The following is a 25,667-nucleotide window of genomic DNA, read 5'->3' as shown; positions in this document are numbered from 1 at the left end:
GGGCGGGGGCGGGGCTCCCGGGTCCGCGCGCCTGAACCCGGAAACGTCACCGCGGAGCAGAGTGATTGCTGTTGGCTGATTCAGGCAGGGCTCCATTGTGCCGTCACAATGACTCAGAGGGGCGTTCCCAGCACACAGTGTCCCATTGGCAGCAATATCACTGTTTACAGAAGCAGCACACTGCGGATTGGACACCAGCTCAGCGGGGCTGGCAGTCAAAGCCCCGCCCACCCCCACGTAGGGCCGGGCCCCGCCCCCTCATTGTCTACATGCGGCAGATTGACCAATGGCAACGCGTGGAGGACCGGATGGGCGCTGGTCCTCCAGCCAATCAGAGTCGGGGCCTTGTGTCAATGGCTGCGCGGAGCTTCCTCCATTGTGGCTGCTGTTCCTCTCCCTCTGAATGAAGATTGAGCTTCAGACAGACTCAACCTTCCTCCTGTCGTCTACATCTGTGAGTAAAACACTTTCTTTTCTCCCCCTTTCCATTTCTTTTCTCATTCTGGGCTTCAATTTTTAACTTCCAGGTTACCACTCTCTGCCTAAATAAAGATCCTCCTCACATTCTTTATGTATCTGTAACCAGGTAATACAGTGTATTACACACATCATCAGGCTGCTCATTTATATCCAAATGTAAAACTTTAACGTGGCTGTCAGCTTGAAGATTTTCAGCTCTCTGTGTCCAGAACAGGAAGCAGTGAGCATGGATCTGTCAATCAGCCTGAATGAGATATATATTATATATTTCCAGTTATTCATCTCTTGCTTATTAGAGTCATTAGTCTTTGGATTTCTCTTCCACAGGGATCAGTGGAAGCTGAGGGTTATTGAATATATTCGAGGATGAGTTAGATGGATTTTACATTGATAAAGGATTCAAGCGTTATGGAGAACAGGTAGGAAAATGGAGTGAAAGTTAAGATGAGGAGAGATTTCCTCACTCAAGGATGTGTTGAAGCTTTTGAACTCTGCACTCCAGAGGACTGTGGAGCTTCAGTCATCAAATATTTTCAAGAGAGAGATTGATAAGTTTTGAGGCATTGAGCAACCTGGGGGATAGTTTGGGAAATAGTGGCCCTATGGAAAAAGTGTGAGGTCGATCAGCCAATTCTCAGTCAATGGTTGAAGCAGTTCAATGGGCTGAATGGCCAACTGCAGCTCCAATTTCTTATGATTTCTGTGTGGTGGACAGGAAGCAGTGAGCATGGATCTGCCAATCAGCCTCAATCAGAACCTTCAGGAGAATTGGGAGGGTGAATATTAGATACAGCAGAGTGAGAATGGAGGGAGAGTGTGTGGGATGGAGATTTTGAGGAATGAGAGAGGAAATAATGTTCCATAGAAACTAGAATTGTCTGTTCAGAATTTCTATCCTGTACTGACAGTGATAACTTTTTTGTAAACTTGTTTTACAGGATATTGAAAGAGGAATCCCAGGCTGAAATCTCAAACGTCACGTCTCGATCTGACAGAGTCATATTCCTCGGGAGCTAAATATCATCGGCCTTTGAATCCGGAAGGAGAAATGTTTGTCCAGTCTGTCGATTTGAAAAAATTTCAAACATCAGTGTGACTGGAAAAACACTAACACACTGCCACACTGGAGTGAGAGTGTTCCAGTTCACTGACTAAAGAGCTTTAACCAGTTACACAGCCTGAATAAATATCACACCATTCACAGTGGGGAGAGACTGTACCCGTGTTCTGTGTGTGGACAAGGCTTCAACTGATTGTCCACCCAAGAGAGAGGCAAGGACACCTGCACCATGGAGAAACCATGGAAATGTGCGGACTGTGGGAAGAGATACAAAGTCCCATCTCAGCTGGAAGCTCATCGGCGCAGCCACACTGGGGAGAGGCCGTTCATCTGCTCTCAGTGTGGGAAGGGATTCGCTCTGTTAGCCACCTTGCAGAAACACCAGCGAGTCCACACTGGAGAGAGACCGTTCACCTGCTCTCAGTGTGGGAAGGGATTCAGTGATTCATCCAGCCTGCTGACACACCAGCGAGTTCACACTGGGGAGAGACCATTCACCTGCTCTCAGTGTGGGAAGCGGTTCAGTGATTCATCCAGCCTGCGGAGACACCAACGAGTTCACACTGGGGAGAAACCGTTCACCTGCTGTCAGTGTGGGAAGCGGTTCAGTGATTCATCCAGCCTGCGGACACACCAGCGAGTTCACACTGGGGAGAAACCGTTCACGTGTTCTCAGTGTGGGGAGGGATTCAGTCATTTATCCAGCCTGCACATACACCAGCGAGTTCACACTGGGGAGAGGCCGTTCACCTGCTCTGTGTGTGGGGAGGGATTCACTTGTTCATCCAACCTGTGGAGGCACCAGCGAGTTCACACTGGGGAGAGGCCGTTCACCTGCTCTCAGTGTGGGAAACGGTTCAGTGATTCATCCAGCCTGCAGACACACCAACAAGTTCACACTGGGAAGAAACCGTTCACCTGCTCTGTGTGTGGAAAGGGATTCTCTCGGTTATCCAGCCTGCAGACACACCAGGGAATTCACACTGGGGAGAGACCGTTCAGCTGCTCTGTGTGTGAGAAGAGATTCAGTCTTTCATCCCAGCTGTTGAGACACCAGCGAGTTCACGAGTGATTCCAGGGGTGGATTCTGCTGTTATTGTTACTGCTCTCAATTATATTGGTCAATGGGGAGGGTCGGAGGGTTTCTTTCTGCTGGACTGGCTGGTCTCATGACTTTGCCTCCAGTGAGCTGATGCTCTTTGAGTCTTGTTGCAAATACTTGGTTTCAAAATTCACAAGGATCACAGAGTGACAGGGTGTGAGGAAGTTCAGAGCTATTTCGTCAGCATTTCTGTTTGAAACCCCCCAAATGCCCATCCAATTTCCTTTGTAATTGTTTATTGTCTCCACTTCCTCCACCCTCGTAGGCAGCGGGTTCCAGGTCATTACCATTCGCTGCATCAAAATATTCTTCTTCGCATGGGCAGCACGGTAGCACAGTGGTTAGCACCGCTGCTTCACAGCTCCAGGGACCTGGGTTTGATTCCCGACTTGGGTCACTGTCTGTGTGGAGTTTGCACATTCTCCTCGTGTCTGTGTGGGTTTCCTCCCACAGTCCAAAGATGTGCGGGTTAGGTTGATTGGCCATGCTAAAAATTGCCCCTTCGAGTCCTGAGATGCGTAGGTTAGAGGGATTAGCGGGTAAATATGGAGGGATATGGGGCTGGGGCTGGGTGGGATTGTGGTCGGTGCAGACTCGATGGGCCAAATGGCCTCTTTCTGCACTGTAGGGTTTCTCGGATTCTATGATCCCACCCAAAACTTTAAATTTGCTTGTCTTCCTTATCCCATCAGCTAATGGGAACAGCTTTTCTTTGTCCACCTTATCTAAACCTGTCAGAATCTTGTCCACCCCTATCAAATCTCCCCTCAACCTCCTTTGCTCCAAGAGGAACAACCCCAGCCTGACATTGACAATAAAGAACAAACTAACAGAATATGTTAATACCTGAAATCAAATGGGAATGTTTAATTTCTGTTTTAAAGATATTGTGAATATATTGTCCTGGACAATAAAGGAATTGGAATAACTCTCCTTGGATAGAACATAGAACATAGAAAGCCACAGCACAAACAGGCCCTTCGGCCCACAAGTTGCGCTGATCATATCCCTACCTCTAGGCCTATCTATAGCCCTCAATCCCATTAAATCCCATGTACTCATCCAGAAGTCTCTTAAAAGACCCCAACGAGTTTGCCTCCACCACCACCGGCGTCAGCCGATTCCACTCACCCACCACCCTCTGAGTGAAAAACTTACCCCTGACATCTCCTCTGTACCTACCCCCCAGCACCTTAAACCTGTGTCCTCTCGTAGCAACCATTTCAGCCCTTGGAAATAGCCTCTGAGAGTCTACCCTATCCAGACCTCTCAACATCTTGTAAACCTCTATCAGGTCACCTCTCATCCTTCGTCTCTCCAGGGAGAAGAGACCAAGCTCCCTCAACCTATCCTCATAAGGCATGCCCCCCAATCCAGGCAACATCCTTGTAAATCTCCTCTGCACCCTTTCAATGGCTTCAACATCTTTCCTGTAATGAGGTGACCAGAACTGCGCGCAGTACTCCAAGTGGGGTCTAACCAGGGTCCTATAAAGCTGCAGCATTATCTCCCGACTCCTAAACTCAATCCCTCGATTAATGAAGGCTAGTACGCCGTACGCCTTCTTGACCGCATCCTCCACCTGCGAGGCCGATTTAAGAGTCCTATGGACCCGGACCCCAAGGTCCTTCTGATCCTCTACACTGCTAAGAATGGTACCCTTCATATTATACTGCTGCTTCATCCCATTGGATCTGCCAAAATGGATCACTACACACTTATCCGGGTTGAAGTCCATCTGCCACTTCTCCGCCCAGTCTTGCATTCTATCTATGTCTCGCTGCAACTTCTGACATCCCTCCAAACTATCCACAACACCACCTACCTTGGTGTCGTCAGCAAACTTACCAACCCATCCCTCCACTTCCTCATCCAGGTCATTTATGAAAATGACAAACAGCAAGGGTCCCAGAACAGATCCCTGGGGCACTCCACTGGTCACTGACCTCCATGCAGAGAAAGACCCCTCCACAGCCACTCTCTGCCTTCTGCAGGCAAGCCAGTTCTGGATCCACAAGGCAACAGCCCCTTGGATCCCATGCCCTCTCACTTTCTCAAGAAGTCTTGCATGGGGGACCTTATCGAACGCCTTGCTGAAGTCCATATAGACCACATCCACCGCTCTTTCTTCGTCAATGTGTTTGGTCACATTTTCAAAGAACTCAACCAGGCTCGTAAGGCACAACCTGCCCTTGACAAAGCCGTGCTGACTACTTTTGATCATACTAAACTTCTCTAGATGATCATAAATCCTGTCTCTCAGGATCCTCTCCATCAACTTACCAACCACTGAGGTTAGACTCACCGGTCGGTAATTTCCCAGGCTGTCCCTGTTCCCTTTCTTGAATATAGGGACCACATCTGCAATCCTCCAATCCTCCGGAACCTCTCCCGTCTCCATCGACGATGCAAAGATCATCGCCAAAGGCTCCGCAATCTCCTCCCTCGCCTCCCACAGTAACCTGGGGTACATCCCATCCGGTCCCGGCGACTTACCAACCTTGATGCCATTCAATAGTTCCAACACATCCTCTTTCTTTATGTCCACATGCTCGATCCTTTCTGTCCACCGCAAACCAGCAGTACAACCACCCAGATCCCTTTCCACCGTGAATACCGAGGTAAAGTATTCATTAAGCAGCTCCGCCATTTCTTACGGTTCCGCACAAACTTTTCCCCCTTCACCTTTTAAGGGTCCTATGCCTTCACATCTCATCCTTTTACTCTTGACATATTTGTAGAAAGCCTTGGGATTCTCCTTAATCTTACCCGCCAAGGCCTTCTCATGACCCCTTCTCGCTCTCCTAATTTCCTTCTTAAGCTCCTTCCTACATCCCGTATACTCCTCTAAATCCTTAACACCTCCTAGCTCTCTGAACCTTCTGTACGCCTCTCTTTTCTTATTCACCAGGTTCATCACAACCTTCGTGCACCACGGTTCCCGTACCCTACCAACACCCCCCTGTCTCATCGGAACGTTGTCATGCAGAGCTCCAGACAAACATTCCTTGAAAATCCTCCACTTTCCTTCGGTACTTTTCCCCAAGAATGCCTTCTTCCAATTTACCCGTCTAATTTCCTCCCTGATGACACTGTATTTCCCTTTACTCCAGAGAAACATTTTCCTAGCCTGCCTGATCCTATCTCTTTCCAATGCTATCGTGAAGGAGATAGAATTATGATCGCTATCCCCAAGATGCTCACCCATGTGGTTGAATGGAATATATCAATCTGGAACCCACTTACATTCAAGTGAAAGTCTGGAATGTGTAGCTGGAAATCCCTCCCTAACAGCACTGTGGGTGTACTTACACCTCAGGCATTGCAGCAGTTCAGGAAGGCAGTGTTGGGGTTGACCATGGCCGAGGCAGCTATATAAAGCCACAGATTCTGTGATAATTGATGGACTGTAGTTTGAATGTGAGGCATTATGGGACTGGACTATGGAGTCATAGAGGTTTACAGCATGGAAACAGGCCCATCGGCCCAATTTGTCTATGCTGCCCTTTTTTTAAAACCCCTTAGCTAATCCCAATTGCCCGCATTTGGCCCGTATCCCTCTATACCCATCGTACCCATGTAACTATCTAAATGCTTTTTAAAAGACAAAATTGTACCCGCCTCTACTGCTATCTCTGGCAGCTTGTTCCAGACACTCACCACCCTCTGTGTGAAAAAATTGCCCCTTTCGACACTTCTGTATCTCTCCCCTCACCTTAAACTGATGCCTTCTAGTTTTAGACTCTCCTACTTTTGGGAAAAGATATTGACTATCTACCTTGTCTATGCCCCTCATTATTTTATAGACCTCTATAAGATCACTCCTCAGCCTGCTATGCTCCAAAGAAAAAAGTCCTAGTCTATCCAGCCTCTCCTTATAACTCAAACCATCCAGTCCCAGTAGCATCCTAGTAAATCTTTTCTGCACTATTTCTAGTTTAATAATATCCTTTCTATAATAGGATGACCAGAACTGCACACAGTATTCCAAGTGTGGCCTTACCAATGTCCTGTACAACTTCAACAAGACGTCCCAACTCCTGTATTCAATGTTCTGATCAATGAAACCAAGCATGCCAAATGTCTTCTTCACCATTCTGTCCACCTGTGACCCCACTTTCAAGGAGCTATGAACATGTACCCCTCAATCTCTTTGTTCTCTAACTCTCCCCAACGCCCTACCATTAACTGAGTAAGTCCTGCCCTGGCTCAATCTACCAAAATGCATCACCTCGCGTTTGTATAAATTAAACTCCATCTGCCATTCGTCAACCCACTGGCCCAATTAATCAAGATCCCATTGCAATCGGAGATAACTTTCTTCACTGTCCCCTATGCCACCAATCTTGGTGTCATCTGCAAACTTACTAACCATGCCTCCTATATTCTCACCCAAATCATTAATATCAATGACAAATAACAGTGGACCCAGTACTGATCCCTGAGGTCACAGTCCTCCAGTTTGAAAAACAACCCTCGACAACCATGACAGAAGCCAATTTTGTATCCATTTAGATACCTCACCCGGGGTCCCGTGAGATTTTAACCTTATGCAACAACCTACCATGCGGTCCTTTGTCAGAGGTCTTGCTAAAGTTCATGTCGACAACATCAACTGCACTGCCCTCATCTATCTTCTTGGTTACCCCTTCAAAAAACTCAATCAAATTTGACTACAGCTCAACTTCTGCAATCACGGACCATTAAAGCTGCTTAGCAGTGCCCTGACAGAGGACCTGGTGAGAATATTTCCTCATTGAGTTAGAATTAAACTTATTCCAGGACTGGCTGGTGTTCAGCGGCTGAGATACCTGAATCTGTGAAAAGGGGGTCTGACCAATCAACAAACAGTGGTAGGTAGTTGATTAAGAAGTTAAGAAGCGTTCTCAGGCATTGTTTAAATCAGGGGTCTCCAAACTTTCCAGTACGAGGGCCACATTGTATATTTCACACATTAGAACATAGAACATTACAGCGCAGTACAGGCCCTTCGGCCCTCGATGTTGCGCCGACCAGTGGTACCAATCTAAAGCCCCTCTAATCTACACTATTCCAATATCATCCATATGTTTATTCAATAACCACTTGAACGCTGACGAGTCCACCACTGCTGCAGGCAGGGCATTCCACGCCCTTACTACTCTCTGAGTAAAGAACCTACCTCTAACATCTGTCCTATATCTCTCACCCCTCAATTTAAAGCTATGTCCCCTCGTGCGAGCCAACACCATCCGAGGAAAAAGGCTCTCACTATCCACCCTATCTAATCCTCTGATCATCTTGTATGCCTCTATTAAGTCACCTCTTAACCTTCTCTCTAACGAAAACAACCTCAAGCCCCTCAACCTTTCCTCATACGATTTTCCCACCATACCAGGCAACATCCTGGTAAATCTACTCTGCACCCTTTCCAACACTTCCACATCTTTCCTATAATACGGTGACCAGAACTGTACGCAATACTTCAAATGCGGCCGCACCAGAGTTTTGTACAGCTGCAGCATGACCTCCTGGCTCCGAAACTCAATCCCTCTACCAATAAAAGCTAACACACCGTACGCCTTCTTAACAACCCTATCAACCTGGGTGCCAACTTTCAGGGATCTATGCACATGGACACCCAGTTCTGTTCATCCACACTACCAAGTATCTTACCATTAGCCCAGTACTCTGTATTCCTGTTACTCCTTCCAAAGTGAATCACCTCACACTTTTCCGCATTAAACTCCATTTGCCACCTCTCAGCCCAGCTCTGCAGCTTATCTATGTCCCTCTGTAACCTGCCACTTCCCTCCGCACTGTCTACAACTCCACCGACTTTAGTGTCATCTGCAAATTTACTAATCCATCCTTCCACGCCCTCATCCAAGCCATGAATAAAAATGACAAACAGCAGTGGCCCCAAAACAGATCCTTGCGGTACACCATTAGTAACTGAACTCCAGGATGAATATTTCCCATCAACCACCACCCTTTGTTTTCTTACAGCTAGCCAATTCCTGATCCAAACCACTAAATCACCCTCAATCCCATATGTCTGTATTTTCTGCAAAAGCTTACCATGGGGAACCTTATCAAACGCTTTGCTGAAATCCATATACACCACATCAACCGCTTTACCCTCATCCACCTCTTTGGTCACCTTCTCAAAGAACTCAATAAGGTTTGTGAGGCACGACCTACCCTTCACAAAACCGTGCTGACTATCCCTAATCAAATTATTCCTTTCTAGGTAATTATAAATCCTATCTCTTATAATCCTTTCCAATACTTTGCCCACAACAGAAGTAAGGCTCACCGGTCTCTCATTACCAGGGTTGTCCCTACTCGCCTTCTTGAACAAGGGGACAACATTTGCTATTCTCCAGTCTTCTGGCACTGTTCCTGTAGACAATGACGACACAAAGATCAAAGCCAAAGGCTCTGCAATCTCCTCTCTAGCCTCCCAGAGAATCCTAGGATAAATCCCATCCGGCCCAGGGGACTTATCTATTTTTACCCTTTCCAGAATTGCTAACACCTCCTCCTTATGAACATCAATCCCATCCAGTCCAACAGCCTGCATCTCAGTACTCCCCTCAACAACATCAGGGTAGTACTGATAATATCAGGGTAGTACTGAGGGATGACATAGGTTCTGAGGAACAAAACGTGGAATCATTATGGGTGGAGATGAGGAATAGTAGAGGGAGAAAGACACTAGTAGGTGTGGTATATAGGCCCCCAAATAATAATGTTGAGGTAGGGAGGGCTATAAACAAGCAGATAAGCGATGCATGTAAAAACGGAACGGCAATAATCATGGGGGACTTCAACATGCACATTGACTGGCAGACTCAAGTCGGTAAGGGTGGAATGGAGGAAGAGTTCTTAGAATGCTGTCGGGATAGTTTCCTTGAACAGCATGTTACGGAACCGACGAGGGAACGAGCTATTTTGGATCTGGTATTGTGTAACGAGGTAGGTAGAATTAAGGATCTTATTGTGAAGGACCCTCTTGGGTCTAGTGACCACAATATGGTCGAATTTCTGATTCAGATGGAAGAGGAGAAAGTTTGGTCCCAAACCAGTGTCCTCTGTTTGAACAGAGGGAAATATGATAGGATGAGGGATGAATTGGCTAAGGTAGACTGGGAGAGCAGGCTGGCAGGTAGGATAGCTGAGGAACAGTGGAGGATTTTTAAGGAGATCCTTTTCAGTTCTCAGCAAAAATATATTCCAGCAAAAAACAAGGATTGTAAGAAAAGGGAGAACCAGCCGTGGATAACGAAGGAAATAAAGGAGAGTATTAAAATAAAAACAGCTGCGTACAGAGTGGCCAAAAATAGTGGAGAAACAAGTGATTGGGAAAAATTTAAGAAACAACAAAGAGAGACTAAGAAAGCGATAAAGAAAGGAAGGATAGACTATGAAGCTAGGCTAGCAATTAATATAAAAAATGATAGTAAAAGTTTTTATAAATATATAAAAAGGAATAGAGTGGCTAGAGTGAATGTTGGACCCTTGGAGGACGAGAGGGGGGAGTTAATAGTGGGAAATGAGGATATGGCTGAGTCTTTAAATAAGTTTTTTGTGTCGGTCTTCACAGTGGAGGACACAAATAGTTTGCCAAATATTAACGATAGAGGGTTGGCAGCAGGAGAAATACTTAATACAATTAATGTTACCAGAGAGGCAGTGCTGGGTAGACTAATGGGACTGAAGGTGGACAAGTCCCTGGGTCCAGATGGAATGCATCCCAGGGTATTGAAAGAAATGTCAGAGGTAATAGTGGATGCGTTAGTGATTATTTATCAAAACTCGTTGCATTCTGGGGTAGTGCCGGTTGATTGGAAAATGGCTAATGTTACGCCGCTGTTTAAAAAAGGAAGGAGACAAAAGGCGGGTAACTATAGGCCGGTCAGCTTAACGTCTGTAGTAGGGAAAATGCTGGAATCCATTATTAAAGAGGAGATAGCAGGGCATCTGGATAGAAATGGTTCGATCAATCAGACGCAGCATGGATTCATGAGGGGAAAGTCGTGCTTGACGAACATGTTGGATTTTTATGAAGATGTGACTAGGGCGGTTGATGGAAGAGAACCGGTGGATGCGGTGTTTTTGGATTTCCAAAAGGCGTTTGATAAGGTGCCCCATAAAAGGCTGCTGAAGAAGATTAGGGCACACGGAGTTGGGGGTAGTGTGTTAAAGTGGATTGGGGACTGGCTATCCGACAGGAAGCAAAGAGTCGGAATAAATGGGTGTTTTTCCGGTTGGAGGAAGGTAACTAGTGGCGTGCCGCAGGGATCGGTACTCGGGCCGCAACTATTTACCATTTATATAGATGATCTGGAGGAGGGGACGGAGTGTAGGGTAACGAAGTTTGCAGACGACACAAAGATAAGTGGAAAAGTGAATCGTGTGGAGGACGGAGAAGATCTGCAGAGAGATTTGGACAGGCTGAGTGAGTGGGCGAGGATATGGCAAATGGAGTATAACGTTGATAAATGCGAGGTTATACACTTTGGAGGAAATAATAACAAATGGGATTACTATCTCAATGGAAACAAATTAAAACATGCTACCGTGCAAAGGGACCTGGGGGTCCTTGTGCATGAGACGCAAAAGCCCAGTCTGCAGGTACAACAGGTGATCAAGAAGGCAAATGGGATGTTGGCCTATATCGCGAGGGGGATAGAATATAAAAGCAGGGATGTCTTGATGCACCTGTACAGGGCATTGGTGAGGCTGCAGCTGGAATACTGTGTGCAGTATTGGTCCCCTTATATGAGGAAGGATATATTGGCATTGGAGGGAGTGCAGAGAAGGTTCACCAGGTTGATACCGGAGATGAGGGGTTTGGATTATGAGGAGAGGCTGAGGAGATTGGGTTTGTACTCGTTGGAGTTTAGAAGGATGAGGGGGGATCTTATGGAGACTTATAAGATAATGCGGGGGCTGGATAGGGTGGAGGCGGAGAGATTCTTTCCACTTAGTAAGGAAGTTAAAACTAGAGGACAGAGCCTCAAAATAAAGGGGGGTCGGTTTAAGACAGAGTTGAGGAGGAACTTCTTCTCCCAGAGGGTGGTGAATCTCTGGAATTCTCTGCCCACTGAGGTGGTGGAGGCTACCTCGCTGAATATGTTTAAAGCGCGGATGGATGGATTCCTGATCGGTAAGGGAATTAAGGGTTATGGGGATCAGGCAGGTAAGTGGTACTGATCCACGTCAGATCAGCCATGATCTTATCGAATGGCGGGGCAGGCTCGAGGGGCTAGATGGCCTACTCCTGCTCCTATTTCTTATGTTCTTCTGGTAGTGTGGCGACCAGAATTGGGCGCAGTATTCCAAATGCGGCCGAACCAACGTTCTATACAACTGTAACATCAGACCCCAACTTTTATACTCTATGCCCCGTCCTATAAAGGCAAGCATGCCATATGCCTTATTCACTGCCTTCTCCACCTGTGACGTCACCTTCAAGGATCTGTGGACTTGCACACCCAGGTCCCTCTGCGTACCTACACCCTTTATGGTTCTGCCATTTATCGTATAGCTCCCCCCTACGTTAGTTCTACCAAAATGCATCACTTTGCATTTATGCGGATTGAACTCCATCTGCCATTTCTTTGCCCAAATTTCCAGCCTATCTATATCCTTCTGTAGCCTCTGATAACATTCCTCACTATCTGCAAGTCCAGCCATTTTTGTGTCATCCGCAAACTTACTGATCACCCCAGTTACACCTTGTTCCAGTTCGTTTATATAAATCACAAACAGCAGAGGTCCCAATACAGAGCCCTGCGGAACACCACTAGTCACAGGCCTCCAGCCGGAAAAAGACCCTTCCACGACCACCCTCTGTCTTCTGTGACCAAGCCAGTTCTCCACCCATCTAGCCACCTCCCCCTTTATCCCATGAGATCCAACCTTTTGCACCAACCTACAATGAGGGACTTTGTCAAACGCTTTACTAAAGTCCATATAGACGACATCCATGGCCCTTCCCTCGTCATCCCTCGCCTCCTTCACGGATGCCTGGATGTTGACTCCAGGTTCTCTCTGATCCTCTATAATACTCAGCATCATCCCTTTACTGTTAATTCCCTTGTCTTGTCTAATGTCCCAAATTCATTCTCTCTCACTGCTCCAGATCGAATTCCATGTGCCATTTTTCTGCCCATCTGACCAGCCCACTGATATCTTCCTGCAGTCCACGGCTTTCTTCTGGATTGTTAAACACAAATACAATTGTTGTTTCATCTGCAAACTGGATCATGAGCCTTACATTTAAGTCTAAGTCATTGATATATACCACAAAACTGTGGAACCTCACTGGTAACCAGACACTATTCAGTCCTGGGTGTGATTAACAGCAGCAATAACAGCAGAATCCAACCCCTGCTGTTGCCTGTGAACTTGCTGGTGTTTCAGCAGGTTGTTTGACTGAGCGAATCCCTTCCCACACATGGAGCAGTTGAACGGCCTTTCCCCAGTGTGAACTCGCTGGTGTTTCAGCAGATTCTGTTTACTTTTAAATCTCTTCTCACAATCAGAACATTCAAAAGGTCTCTGGTCAGTGTGAACAAGTTGGTGTGTAGTCAGGTGGGATGACTGAGTGAATCTCTTGCCGCACAGGGGGCAAGTGTAAGGTCTCTCTCCAGTGTGAACTCGCCGGTGTATCAGAAGGTTAGATGTATCAATGAATTCCTGACAACACACAGGGCAGGTAAACGGCCTCTCCCCAGTGTGAACTTGATGGTGTCTCAGAAGGTTAGCTAACCGAGTGAATCCCTTCCCACAGGGAGAGCAGGTGAATGGCCTCTCCCCAGTGTGAGTGTTTTGGTGTTTCAGAAGATCCTTTTTGCTTTTAAATGTTTTCTCACATTCAGAACAATTGAAAGGTCTCTGATCAGTGTGAACAAATCGGTGTGTCAGGAGGTGGGATGACTGAGTGAATCCCTTCCCACACACGGAGCAGATGAACGGCCTCTCCCCAGTGTGAGTGCGCTGATGAATCAATAAATCCGTTTTACTTTTAAAGTTCTTCTCACAGTCATAACATTTAAATGGTCTCTGATCAGTGTGAACACTTTGGTGTGTCAGGAGGTGGGATGACTGAGTGAATCCCTTCCCACACACGGAGCAGATGAATGGCCTCTCCCCAGTGTGAGTGCGTTGGTGAATCAATAAATCCATTTTACTTTTAAAACTCTTCCCACAGTCACAACATTTAAACGGTCTCTGATCAGAGTGAACTTGGTGGTGAGTCTGGAGGTTTGATAAAGCATTAAATCCCTTCCCACAAGTAAATGGCCTCTCACCAGTATGGACATGCTGGTGTGTGTAGAGGCTGGATGACTGAGTGAAGCCCTTCCCACACACAGGACAGGTGAACGGTCTCTCCCCAGTGTGAATACGTCGATGAGTTTCCAATTCAGACGGGTAATTAAATCCCGTCCCACAGTCTCCACATTTCCATGGTTTCTCCATGGTTAACGACAGGTTATTGGGCGTAGGTGGGGTGAGATTTGAAGTCACTATCAGATCAGCCATGATGTTATTAAATGACAGAGCAGGCTGGTGGGGCCGAATGGCCTGTTGCTGTTCCTTGTTCATATGGTAATCAGTTGAAGCCTGATCCACAAACACAACACGAGTAAGGTGTCTCCTGATGTAAATGTGCAGTTTCTTTTCATGCTGTGTGACTGGTTAAAGCTCTGTTCCAGAAAACTGCGGAAAATTGCTTAGATGTGTGTCTCGGTTCTTTTCCAGTCACACTGATATTTGAATCATTTCCCAAAGACAAAACAGACAACATTTCTCCTTCCACATTCATAGGCTGATGATGATCCTGATGAATCAAGTGACTCTGACCAATCTTGACATGATATTCAGTTTGAATTTCCAATCTGCAAATATTCTGCGAAAGGAGTTTAAATTGAATTACTTCAAACTTATCAGACACAAACAGTCCATTTGGTCCAACTAACCTGCTGTTGTTTATACTCGACACACATCTCCTCCTATCCCATCATGGGCGGCACAATGGTTAGCACTGCTGCCTCACATGCCAGGGACCTGGGATTGATTCCAGCCTTAGGTGACTGTCTGTGTGGAGTTTGCACATTCTCCCCGTGTCTGTGTGGATTTCCTTTGGGTGCTCCGGTTTGCCCCCTCAGTCCAAATATGTGCAGGTTAGGTTGATTGTCCATGCTAAATTGTCCCTTGCTGTTAGGGGGACTACCAGGATAAATAAGTGGGGTTATGAGTATAGGGTCAGGGTGGGATTGTGGTTGTGCAGACTCAATGGGCCAAATGGCCTCCTTCTACATTGTAGGAATGCTATAAATTCTATCTACCACGTCTCAATCTTTCAGCTGATCTTTCTATTCCTTTTTCTCTGATGCGTTTGTCATGAATTTCTTCAGCCAGAGGGTGGTGAATCTGTGGAATTCAGTGCCATAGAAGACTGTGGCGGCAAGGTCATTGAGTACATTTCAAAGAGATAGGAAGGTTCTTGATTGGTAAAGGGATAAAAGGTTACAAAGGGCAGGAGAATGGGGTTGATAAACTTATCAGCCATGATTGAATAGCGGAGCAGACACAATGGGCCAAATAGCCTAATTGTGCTCCTATATTTTATGGTCTTATGTTTTCCTTCTGACAACAGCTCAATAATTTCCTCAACCGCTTCCTGTATTAATGAATTTCACATTCTCAACCTGTGAGTAAAGAAATTTGTCCTCATCTTCATCTTGGATTGATTAGTAACTATCATGTATTTATCACTCTTTGCTGATTGATGGTCGCTAGTTTTAAACTCTCTCAATTGGAAGTATTTTCTCAACATCTCCCCTGTCCAAGCATCTGATAATTTTAAAAGACTATCGGGTCACTGCGTAATCCCTTATTTTCTAAAGAAAAATGGTCCAACCCCTTCAATCTCTGTTTACAAAAATCGCAAAGTGACATTTGTCTTGGTTTGAGTTTCCTGTGTGTAAATCCTCATCTGTAAAAGCAGTTTCAAAAATCTATCACTGTCAGTCCAGGATAGAAATCCTGAACAGACAATTCTAGTTTCTCTGGAACATTTTTTCCTCTCTTGTTCCCTCAAATCTGTAAATCCCCGTCCCACACACTCTCCCTCCTCCCTGGGCTGAAATCCATCTCACCATCTGCACCATTTCTTTCCTCCACTCCCAGTTTTCTCCCTCCCTCTCCTCTGTCTGGGTTCAGTTCTCCAGCTCCTGTCTGCAGACTGACAATAAAACCAATGGGTCTTATTGGGGGTGTTGGGTCTCCAGCGGGTGTTTGTGAATCCTCCCCGCCCACCTCCCAGGGTTTCCTTCCTTCCCAGAGATCAGAGTCCTAATTGATTTGAGGCCAAAGTGTAACCTCTTATTTATTGTCCCCCTCCCCCATCCTCTGATGTGAACCATCCTCCAGTGGCTGAGCCAGGATGGGGCCGTTAACCTGAGCCTGTTCCGGGAGGGAGGGAGGGAGAAGCCCCGCAGCTGCAAACCAGGGAGCTGACAATGATTCTGAAGGGTTTGTTTCGCTCACAATGCCCAGGGACTGATTGACAGCAGTTCCGGACCAATAGGAAGAGGGGGCGGGGCTAAAGGACGGAGCGGGAGCAGCTGGTCCTCCAATCAGTTATTGAGGGGCGGGGCTGGGGTGTAAATGAAGCATGCGCAGTGTGATTAATGGCGGTGGAGCCGAATCTTGCTCAGCTCCACAACGAGAAAAGGTGGGAATGGCGAGGCAGAGGGAGCGATGGATCAGGGGGGCGGTTTGCGAGACTTCGTAAAGACGTTACATAAACCGCGAATCCTTGAAAAAGAACCTACCGGTAATTGGGGATGGTCCCCGGCCCTTTGCACAGAGCGGGGCCGGAACTTTCTCTCAGTTACAGACCCGGGTTAACCGCCGCCATCTTTTTCGGGTGGTCGCAGCAAGACGCATGCGCAGCTGTCATCTTGCGCGGGGGCACTCGCAATAGGGCGCATGCGCAGATGCCATTTTTGTTGGGGGCAATAATTTTGAAATTCCTCCAGTGACAGAACGTGGACAACTTGCTCATCAAACTGCTTCACTCTTTCACTTCCAATTTCTCACTGATGCAGCACAACAACTGTACCACCCCTCAACCATGGTTATATAACATCATGGTTCTGAACAACCTGGTTATTTATTAGTGTCACAAGTAGGCTTACATTAACACTGCAATGAAGTTAATGTGAGAATCCCCTAGTTGCCACATTCCGGCGCCTGTATGGATACGCTGAGGGAGAATTCAGCATGGCCAATGCACCTTACCAACATGTCTTTCAGATTGTGCGAGGAAACTGGAGCACCCGGAAGTAACCCACACAGACATGGGGAGAATGTGCAAACTCTGCACAGACAGTCACCCAAGCCAGGAATCGAACCCAGGTCCCTGGCACTGTGAGGCAGCAGTGCTAACCACTGTGCCACCGTGCAGTTCACACAGTTGGCAGAGAGAGTGACGGTGTCAGTAGTTAGGGAATGAAGTTTGGAGTGGGAACTGGAAAGTATGGCTTCAGTCTTCTCAATATTTAAATAAGAGAAAATTTCTGATGTTCCAGTTCTGATGTCAGACAAGTCAGGACGATGTGTGAGTTGGAGGGAAACTTAGAGGTAAAGGTCTTAACATATGCTGAATACTCTGGCCGTTGTCGGTGGTGGAGGTTGAGGGTTTAGGTGATTCTGTCAGAGTTCTGATCAAGCTGCAAATACAGAAAAATCCCTCTTCTTCATCCTCTGCTTCTTCTAACCTCCCTCTCCCTCTCATTCCCTTCCATAGATACTGGATCGTGTATCGGTCCAGACTGATTGGCAGGTTCCCTTTCCTGAAGGATATAATGAACCAATTGTTAAATTTATGACAATCAGCAGTTTTCATGGTCACTCTTTCCTGGTGCCGGCCCCATAAATTAACAGATTCATTCAGCTCCATTTCACAACCTACTTTTCTGTTTTTGTGGCTTCACTCTCACTTTTTCTGTTTCAGAAGGGGTGAATTTGCAATCAGAAAGCTCAAACCAAACATCAGGTCAGGATCTGATGGATCAGCCAATTTATCGTAACCGGAACATCATTGGATTTTGAACATGGAAGGAAAAAGCACCATTCACAGTGGGGAGAAACCATACACATGTTCTGTGTGTGCGCAAGACTTCAGCCAATCATCCGGCCTGTCAAGACACAAATGCAGTCACAACAGGGAGAAGCCGTGGAAATGTGGTGACTGTGGAAAGAGATTCAATTACCCATCACAGCTGGAAATTCATCAGCGTGGTCACACAGGGCAGAGGCCATTCACCTGCTGTGTGTGTGGGAAGGGATTCATTAATTCATCTAACCTGATGACACACCAAAGTGTTCACAGTGAGGACAGACCTTTTAAATGTCTGGACTGTGGGAAGTGTTATAAAAATTGTCAGGAATTAATGTACCATCAACGTGTTCACACTGATGAGAGACCATTCAGGTGCTCTCAATGTGGGACTCGGTTCAAACAATCATCTCATCTCACTGTACACCAGCGCACTCACACTGGGGAGAGGCCGTTCACCTGCTCTGAGTGTGGGAAGAGATTCACTCAGTCATCCCACCTGCTGAAACACCAGCGAGCATACGAACATAAAAATTAGGAACAAAGAACAGTACAGCACAGGAAACAGGCCCTTCGGCCCTCCAAGCCTGTGCCGCTCCTTGGTCCAACTAGACCAATCGTTTGTATCCCTCCATTCCCAGGCTGCTCATGTGACTATCCAGGTAAGTCTTAAACGATGTCAGCGTGCCTGCCTCCACCACCCTACTTGGCAGCGCATTCCAGCCCCCACCACCCTCTGTGTAAAAAACGTCCCTCTGATATCTGAGTTATACTTCACCCCTCTCAGCTTGAGCCCGTGACCCCTCGTGATCGTCACCTCCGACCTGGGAAAAAGCTTCCCACTGTTCACCCTATCTATACCCTTCATAATCTTGTACACCTCTATTAGATCTCCCCTCATTCTCCGTCTTTCCAAGGAGAACAACCCCAGTTTCCCCAATCTCTCCTCATCGCTAAGACCCTCCATACCAGGCAACATCCTGGTAAACCTTCTCTGCACTCTCTCTAACGCCTCCACATCCTTCTGGTAGTGCGGCGACCAGAACTGGACGCAGTACTCCAAATGTGGCCTAACCAGCGTTCTATACAGCTGCATCATCAGACTCCAGCTTTTATACTCTATACCCCGTCCTATAAAGGCAAGCATACCATATGCCTTCTTCACCACCTTCTCCACCTGTGTTGCCACCTTCAAGGATTTGTGGACTTGCACACCTAGGTCCCTCTGTGTTTCTATACTCCTGATGACTCTGCCATTTATTGTATAATATTGTATAACTCCTCCCTACATTATTTCTTCCAAAATGCATCACTTCGCATTTATCCGGATTAAACTCCATCTGCAGAAGTAGGTCATTCAGCCCCTCGAGCCTGCTCCACTATTCAGTAAGCTCATGGCTGATCTGATTGTAACCTCAGCTCTACATTCCTGTCTACATCCCATAACCTTTCATCCTCTTGTTAATCAGGAATCTATCTAGCTTTGTCTTAAAAATATTCAAAGACTCTGCTTCCACTGAAGAGGAAGAGAATGGCTTTTAACATTTTCCCTGTGACAAATGTTCGGCTAACTGGCCTGAACTTTCCCACTTTCTCTCTTCCTTTTTGAATAATAAAACATTTGCCATTTTTCCCTGAATCGCTGAAATTTTGTAAAATTAAAATGACTGCATCAATTATCTCAGTAGCCTCTTCTTTCAAGACCTTAGAGGGAAGTCCATTCGAACCAGAGAATCTGTCAGCGCACACACCCAACAATGTGCTCAATACCACTGTTCGTAATTTTCCTGATTTGCACCATCTCTTCCATTTCCTGATTTACAACTATCTCTGGGAGGTTACTTGTGCTGTCTATAGCAAAGACAGGTGCAAAATATCTGTTTAGTTCATCCACCATAGCCCTACTTTCCACAACTAATTCTCCAGATCACTTTCTATGGGACCAATGCTCACTCTGTTAACTCTTTTCTTATTAAATATCTATAAAAATTCCCTGACAGCCAAGGGCTCGGATGGAGAACAATTTGTTAGATGTGTCCTGGAGGGCTTTTTGGTACAGTATGTTGACAATCGAACCCGGAGGGGGCTATACTAGACTTGGTATTGGGGAATGAGCTGGGCCAGGTGATCAATGTTTCAGTGGGGGAGCATTTTGGGTTTAGCAACCATAATTCCATAAGATTTCAGATAGTCGTGGATAAGAACAAGAGTGGCCCTCGGGTGAGGCTGCTTAATTAGGCACGGGCCAATTACATCCAAATTAGACAGGAACTGGGGAATGTGGATTGGGAGCAGCTATTTGAAGGTAAATCCATGTCTGGCAGGTGGGAGGCTTTTAAAGGCCAGTTGATTGAAGTGCAGGACAGGCATGTTCTCGCAAAAAATGAAGGACAGAAATGGCAGGATTCAGGAACCATGGATGACAAGGAAAATTGTAAGTTCAGTCAAAAGGAAAAAGGAAGCATATGATCGGCCTAGTCTAAAAATGAATGAAGCGCTTGAGGAGCACATTGAAAGTAGGAAGGAACTTGAACATGGGATTCGGAGGGCTAAAAGGGGCCATGAAATGTCTTTAGTAAACAGGGTCAAGGAGAACCCCAAGGCTTTTTATGCGCATATAGGAGCAAGAGGGTAGCAAGAGAAAGAGTAGGCCCACTCAAGGACAATGGAGGGAAGTTTTCCGTGGAGCCATAGAAAGTGGGTGAGAACCTTACTGAGTACTTTGTATCGGTATTGATCAAGGAGAAGGACATAACGGATGTTGAGGTCAGGGATAGGTGTGTGAACGCTCTAGAGAATGTAAATATATTGAAGGAAGAATTGTTAGGTATCCTAAATTGCGTTAAGGTAGACAAGTCCCCAGGGCCAGGTGGGATCTATCCCAGGTTGCTGCAGGAGACAAGGGAAGAAATAGCTGGGGTTTTAACAGATATCTTCACGTCCTCTTTGACCACAGGTGAGGTTCCAGAGGACTGGAGAATAGCCAATGTTGTTCCCTTGTTTGAGAAAGGAAGCAGGGATAATCCAGGACTTATAGGCCGGTGATCTTGATGTCAGTGGTGGGGAGGCTTTTGGAGAAGATACTGAGAGACAGGATATATGCACATTTGGAAGAAAATGGATGAGTTCGTCTCAGCAGCAGGGTTTTGTCTCACTAACTTGATTAAGTTTTTTGAAGATGTGACAAAGATAATTGATGAGGAAACATAGAACATAGAAAGCCACAGCACAAACAGGCCCTTCGGCCCACAAGTTGCGCCGATCACATCCCCACCTCTAGGCCTATCTATAGCCCTCAATCCCATTAAATCCCATGTACTCATCCAGAAGTCTCTTAAAAGACCCCAACGAGTTTGCCTCCACCACCACCGACGTCAGCCGATTCCACTCACCCACCACCCTCTGAGTGAAAAACTTACCCCTGACATCTCCTCTGTACCTACCCCCCAGCACCTTAAACCTGTGTCCTCTCGTAGCAACCATTTCAGCCCTTGGAAATAGCCTCTGAGAGTCTACCCGATCCAGACCTCTCAACATCTTGTAAACCTCTATCAGGTCACCTCTCATCCTTCGTCTCTCCAGGGAGAAGAGACCAAGCTCCCTCAACCTATCCTCATAAGGCATACCCCCCAATCCAGGCAACATCCTTGTAAATCTCCTCTGCACCTGGATTATGAGGAGAGGCTGAGGAGATTGGGTTTGTACTCGTTGGAGTTTAGAAGGATGAGGGGGGATCTTATGGAGACTTATAAGATAATGCGGGGGCTGGATAGGGTGGAGGCGGAGAGATTCTTTCCACTTAGTAAGGAAGTTAAAACTAGAGGACACAGCCTCAAAATAAAGGGGGGTCGGTTTAAGACAGAGTTGAGGAGGAACTTCTTCTCCCAGAGGGTGGTGAATCTCTGGAATTCTCTGCCCACTGAGGTGGTGGAGGCTACCTCGCTGAATATGTTTAAAGCGCGGATGGATGGATTCCTGATCAGTAAGGGAATTAAGGGTTATGGGGATCAGGCGGGTAAGTGGTACTGATCCACGTCAGATCAGCCATGATCTTATTGAATGGCGGGGCAGGCTCGAGGGGCTAGATGGCCTACTCCTGCTCCTATTTCTTATGTTCTTATGTTCTTATGTTCTTTCAATGGCTTCAACATCTTTCCTGTAATGAGGTGACCAGAACTGCGCGCAGTACTCCAAGTGGGGTCTAACCAGGGTCCTATAAAGCTGCAGCATTATCTCCCGACTCCTAAACTCAATCCCTCGATTAATGAAGGCCAGTACGCCGTACGCCTTCTTGACCGCATCCTCCACCTGCGAGGCCGATTTAAGAGTCCTATGGACCCGGACCCCAAGGTCCTTCTGATCCTGTACACTGCCAAGAATGGTACCCTTCATATTATACTGCTGCTTCATCCCATTGGATCTGCCAAAATGGATCACCACACACTTATCCGGGTTGAAGTCCATCTGCCACTTCTCCGCCCAGTCTTGCATTCTATCTATGTCTCGCTGCAACTTCTGACATCCCTCCAAACTATCCACAACACCACCTACCTTGGTGTCGTCAGCAAACTTACCAACCCATCCCTCCACTTCCTCATCCAGGTCATTTATGAAAATGACAAACAGCAAGGGTCCCAGAACAGATCCCTGGGGCACTCCACTGGTCACTGACCTCCATGCAGAGAAAGACCCCTCCACAGCCACTCTCTGCCTTCTGCAGGCAAGCCAGTTCTGGATCCACAAGGCAACAGCCCCTTGGATCCCATGCCCTCTCACTTTCTCAAGAAGTCTTGCATGGGGGACCTTATCGAACGCCTTGCTGAAGTCCATATAGACCACATCCACCGCTCTTCCTTCGTCAATGTGTTTGGTCACATTTTCAAAGAACTCAACCAGGCTCGTAAGGCACAACCTGCCCTTGACAAAGCCGTGCTGACTACTTTTGATCATACTAAACTTCTCTAGATGATCATAAATCCTGTCTCTCAGGATCCTCTCCATCAACTTACCAACCACTGAGGTTAGACTCACCGGTCGGTAATTTCCCGGGCTGTCCCTGTTCCCTTTCTTGAATATAGGGACCACATCTGCAATCCTCCAATCCTCCGGAACCTCTCCCGTCTCCATCGACGATGCAAAGATCATCGCCAAAGGCTCCGCAATCTCCTCCCTCGCCTCCCACAGTAACCTGGGGTACATCCCATCCGGTCCCGGCGACTTACCAACCTTGATGCCATTCAATAGTTCCAACACATCCTCTTTCTTTATGTCCACATGCTCGATCCTTTCTGTCCACCGCAAACCAGCAGTAAAACCACCCAGATCCCTTTCCACCGTGAATACCGAGGTAAAGTATTCATTAAGCAGCTCCGCCATTTCTTACGGTTCCGCACAAACTTTTCCCCCTTCACCTTTTAAGGGTCCTATGCCTTCACATCTCATCCTTTTACTCTTGACATATTTGTAGAAAGCCTTGGGATTCTCCTTAATCTTACCCGCCAAGGCCTTCTCAATACCCCTTCTCGCTCTCCTAATTTCCTTCTTAAGCTCCTTCCTACATCCCGTATACTCCTCTAAATCCTTAACACCTCCTAGCTCTCTGAACCTTCTGTACGCCTCTCTTTTCTTATTCACCAGGTTCATCACAACCTTTGTGCACCACGGTTCCCGTACCCTACCAACACCCCCCTGTCTCATCGGAACGTTGTCATGCAGAGCTCCAGACAAACATTCCTTGAAAATCCTCCACTTTCCTTCGGTACTTTTCCCCAAGAATGCCTCCTTCCAATTTACCCGTCTAATTTCCTCCCTGATGACACTGTATTTCCCTTTACTCCAGAGAAACACTTTCCTAGCCTGCCTGATCCTATCTCTTTCCAATGTTATCGTGAAGGAGATAGAATTATGATCGCTATCCCCAAGATGCTCACCCACCGAGAGATCCTCCACCTGTCCAGGTTCATTAGCCAGCACCAGATCAAGTACAGCCTCTCCTCTAGTAGGCTTATCCACATACTGTGTCAAGAAACTCTCCTGGACACACCTAACAAACTCCTCTCCATCCAAACCCCTAGCCCTAGGGATATTCCAATCTATGTTTGGGAAATTAAAATCTCCCATCACGACAACTCTGTTATTCCTACATCTCTCCAGGATCTGTTTCCCCATCTGCTCCTCAACATCTCTGTTACTATTGGGCGGCCTATAGAAAACACCCAGCAACGTTACCGACCCCTTCCTGTTCCTAACCTCCACCCACAGAGACTCCGTAGTCAATCCCTCCACGGCGTCCACCTTCTCTACAGCCGTGACACTATCCCTGATCAACAGTGCCACTCCCCCCCCTCTCTTGCCTCCCTCCCTGTCCTTCCTGAAACATCTAAAACCCGGCACCTGAAGCACCCAGTCCTGTCCCTGAGACATCCAAGTCTCCGTAATGGCCACCACATCACAATTTGAAGCAGCAATCCACGCTCTAAGCTCATCCACTTTATTCACTACACTCCTGGCATTAAAATAGACACATCTCAGACCTTCAGCCTGAGCACTTCCCTTCTCCATCACTCGTCTAACCTCCCTCTTACCCTGTTTACATTCCTTATCTATTTGCGAGCTAACCTCCTCGCTCTCAGTCCCCTCATTTCGATTCCCTCCCCCCAACCTTTCTAGTTTAAAGTCTCTCCAGTAGCCTTAGCCAACCTTCCCGCCAGGATATTGGTCCCCCTGGGATTCAAGTGCCACCCGTCTTTTTTAAACAGGTCACACCTGCCCCTAAAGAGGTCCCAATGATCCAAGTACCCAAATCCTTGTCCCTTGCTCCAGTCCCTCAGCCACGCATTCATTCTCCACCAATTCCTGTTCTCACTCTCCCGCGGCACAGGCAGCAATCCCGAGATTACTACCTTTGCATTCCTCTTTCTCAGCTGTCTACCTTACTCCCTATATTCTCTTTTCATGACCCCTTCCCTCTTCCTACCTATGTCAGCAGTACCTATATGCATCACGACCTTCGGCTCCTCTCCCTCCCCCTTCAGGATTTCTGGGACTCGACCAGAGACATCCCGGACCCCTGCACCAGGGAGGCAAACCACCATCCGAGAGTCCCGTCTGTGTCTGCAAAAACGCCTATCTGACCCCCTCACCGTAGAGTCCCCAATTAGCACTACCCTCCTTTCCTTACCCTTTTGCACTACTGGGCCAGGCTCAGCTCCAGAGACACTGCCACCGCTGCTTCCCCCAGGTGGGCTGTCCACCCCAGTAGTACTCAGACAGGAGTACTTATTATTAAGGGGCACATCCACCGGGGTGCTCACCATCAACCGAGCTTTCTCCTTCCTCACTGTTACCCAGTTACCCTCCTCCCGTGGTCCCGGTGTGACCACCTGCCGATAGCTCCTGTCAATGAAAGGGCTGTGGACGTAGTTTACTAAGGTGTTTGACAAGATCCCACATGGCAGACTGGTACATAAACTAAAAATCACATGTGATTCAGGGTGGGCTGGCTAGATGGATACAGAACTGACTTTGCTTTAAGAGACAGAAAGTAGCAGTGCAAGGGTGTTTTTCATCCATAGTTAGTGGTGTTCCGCAGGGATCAGTACTGGGACCTCTGTTAGTAGTATATATAAATGATCTGGAGGAAAATGTGGGGGATTAGTAAATTTGCGGATGACACAAAGACTGTTGGAGTTGCTGATAGTACCAGGGATTGTCAGAGGATACAACAGAATTTAGATAAATTGGAGACTTGGGCACAGAAATGGCAGATGGAGTTTCATCCATACGAATACGAGGTGACGCATTTTGGAGGATCAAATGTAGATGTGAATTATATTGTAAATAGTAGAACCCTTAGGAACATTAAGATCCAAAGGGATCTAGGCATGCAGGTTCACAGTTCCCTA

The 25,667-nt window shown here is 46.9% G+C and overlaps 3 protein-coding genes across 4 annotated transcripts in view; 2 read left to right on the top strand and 1 right to left on the bottom strand.

Moving 5' to 3' along the window:
* Window positions 1-16,559, bottom strand: part of LOC144482761 (uncharacterized) — a 38,978-nt gene extending 22,419 nt beyond the window's left edge. The window contains exons 1-3 of the mRNA XM_078201601.1: window positions 16,475-16,559; window positions 13,403-14,544; window positions 13,033-13,318 (exon numbers count right to left, since the gene is read on the bottom strand). Coding sequence (XP_078057727.1) covers window positions 13,033-13,318; window positions 13,403-14,240 — 1,124 coding nt within the window. The 5' untranslated portion in view covers window positions 14,241-14,544; window positions 16,475-16,559. The remainder of the gene's footprint in view (window positions 1-13,032; window positions 13,319-13,402; window positions 14,545-16,474) is intronic.
* The window catches only part of LOC144482780 (uncharacterized), a 43,672-nt gene continuing 18,419 nt past the window's right edge, over window positions 415-25,667 (top strand). Inside the window, exons 1-2 of one of the 2 annotated variants that reach the window (XM_078201636.1) lie at window positions 415-899; window positions 1,419-2,620. In XM_078201636.1, coding sequence (XP_078057762.1) covers window positions 1,770-2,612 — 843 coding nt within the window. In that variant the 5' untranslated portion in view covers window positions 415-899; window positions 1,419-1,769 and the 3' untranslated portion in view covers window positions 2,613-2,620. Of the gene's footprint in view, window positions 900-1,418; window positions 3,878-25,667 lie in introns of those variants that run through there. The other variant, XM_078201635.1, reaches the window with a different exon arrangement.
* The window catches only part of LOC144482717 (uncharacterized), a 77,565-nt gene continuing 68,291 nt past the window's right edge, over window positions 16,394-25,667 (top strand). The window contains exons 1-2 of the mRNA XM_078201558.1: window positions 16,394-16,476; window positions 17,659-18,276. Of these exons, the coding sequence (XP_078057684.1) occupies window positions 17,759-18,276 (518 nt within the window). The 5' untranslated portion in view covers window positions 16,394-16,476; window positions 17,659-17,758. The remainder of the gene's footprint in view (window positions 16,477-17,658; window positions 18,277-25,667) is intronic.

The sequence above is a fragment of the Mustelus asterias genome, unplaced genomic scaffold (assembly GCF_964213995.1).
Source record: "Mustelus asterias unplaced genomic scaffold, sMusAst1.hap1.1 HAP1_SCAFFOLD_42, whole genome shotgun sequence".
NCBI classification, from domain to species: domain Eukaryota; kingdom Metazoa; phylum Chordata; class Chondrichthyes; order Carcharhiniformes; family Triakidae; genus Mustelus; species Mustelus asterias.
The sequence above is the reverse complement of the archived record's forward strand: the minus strand, read 5'-3'. Positions and strand labels throughout refer to the sequence as shown.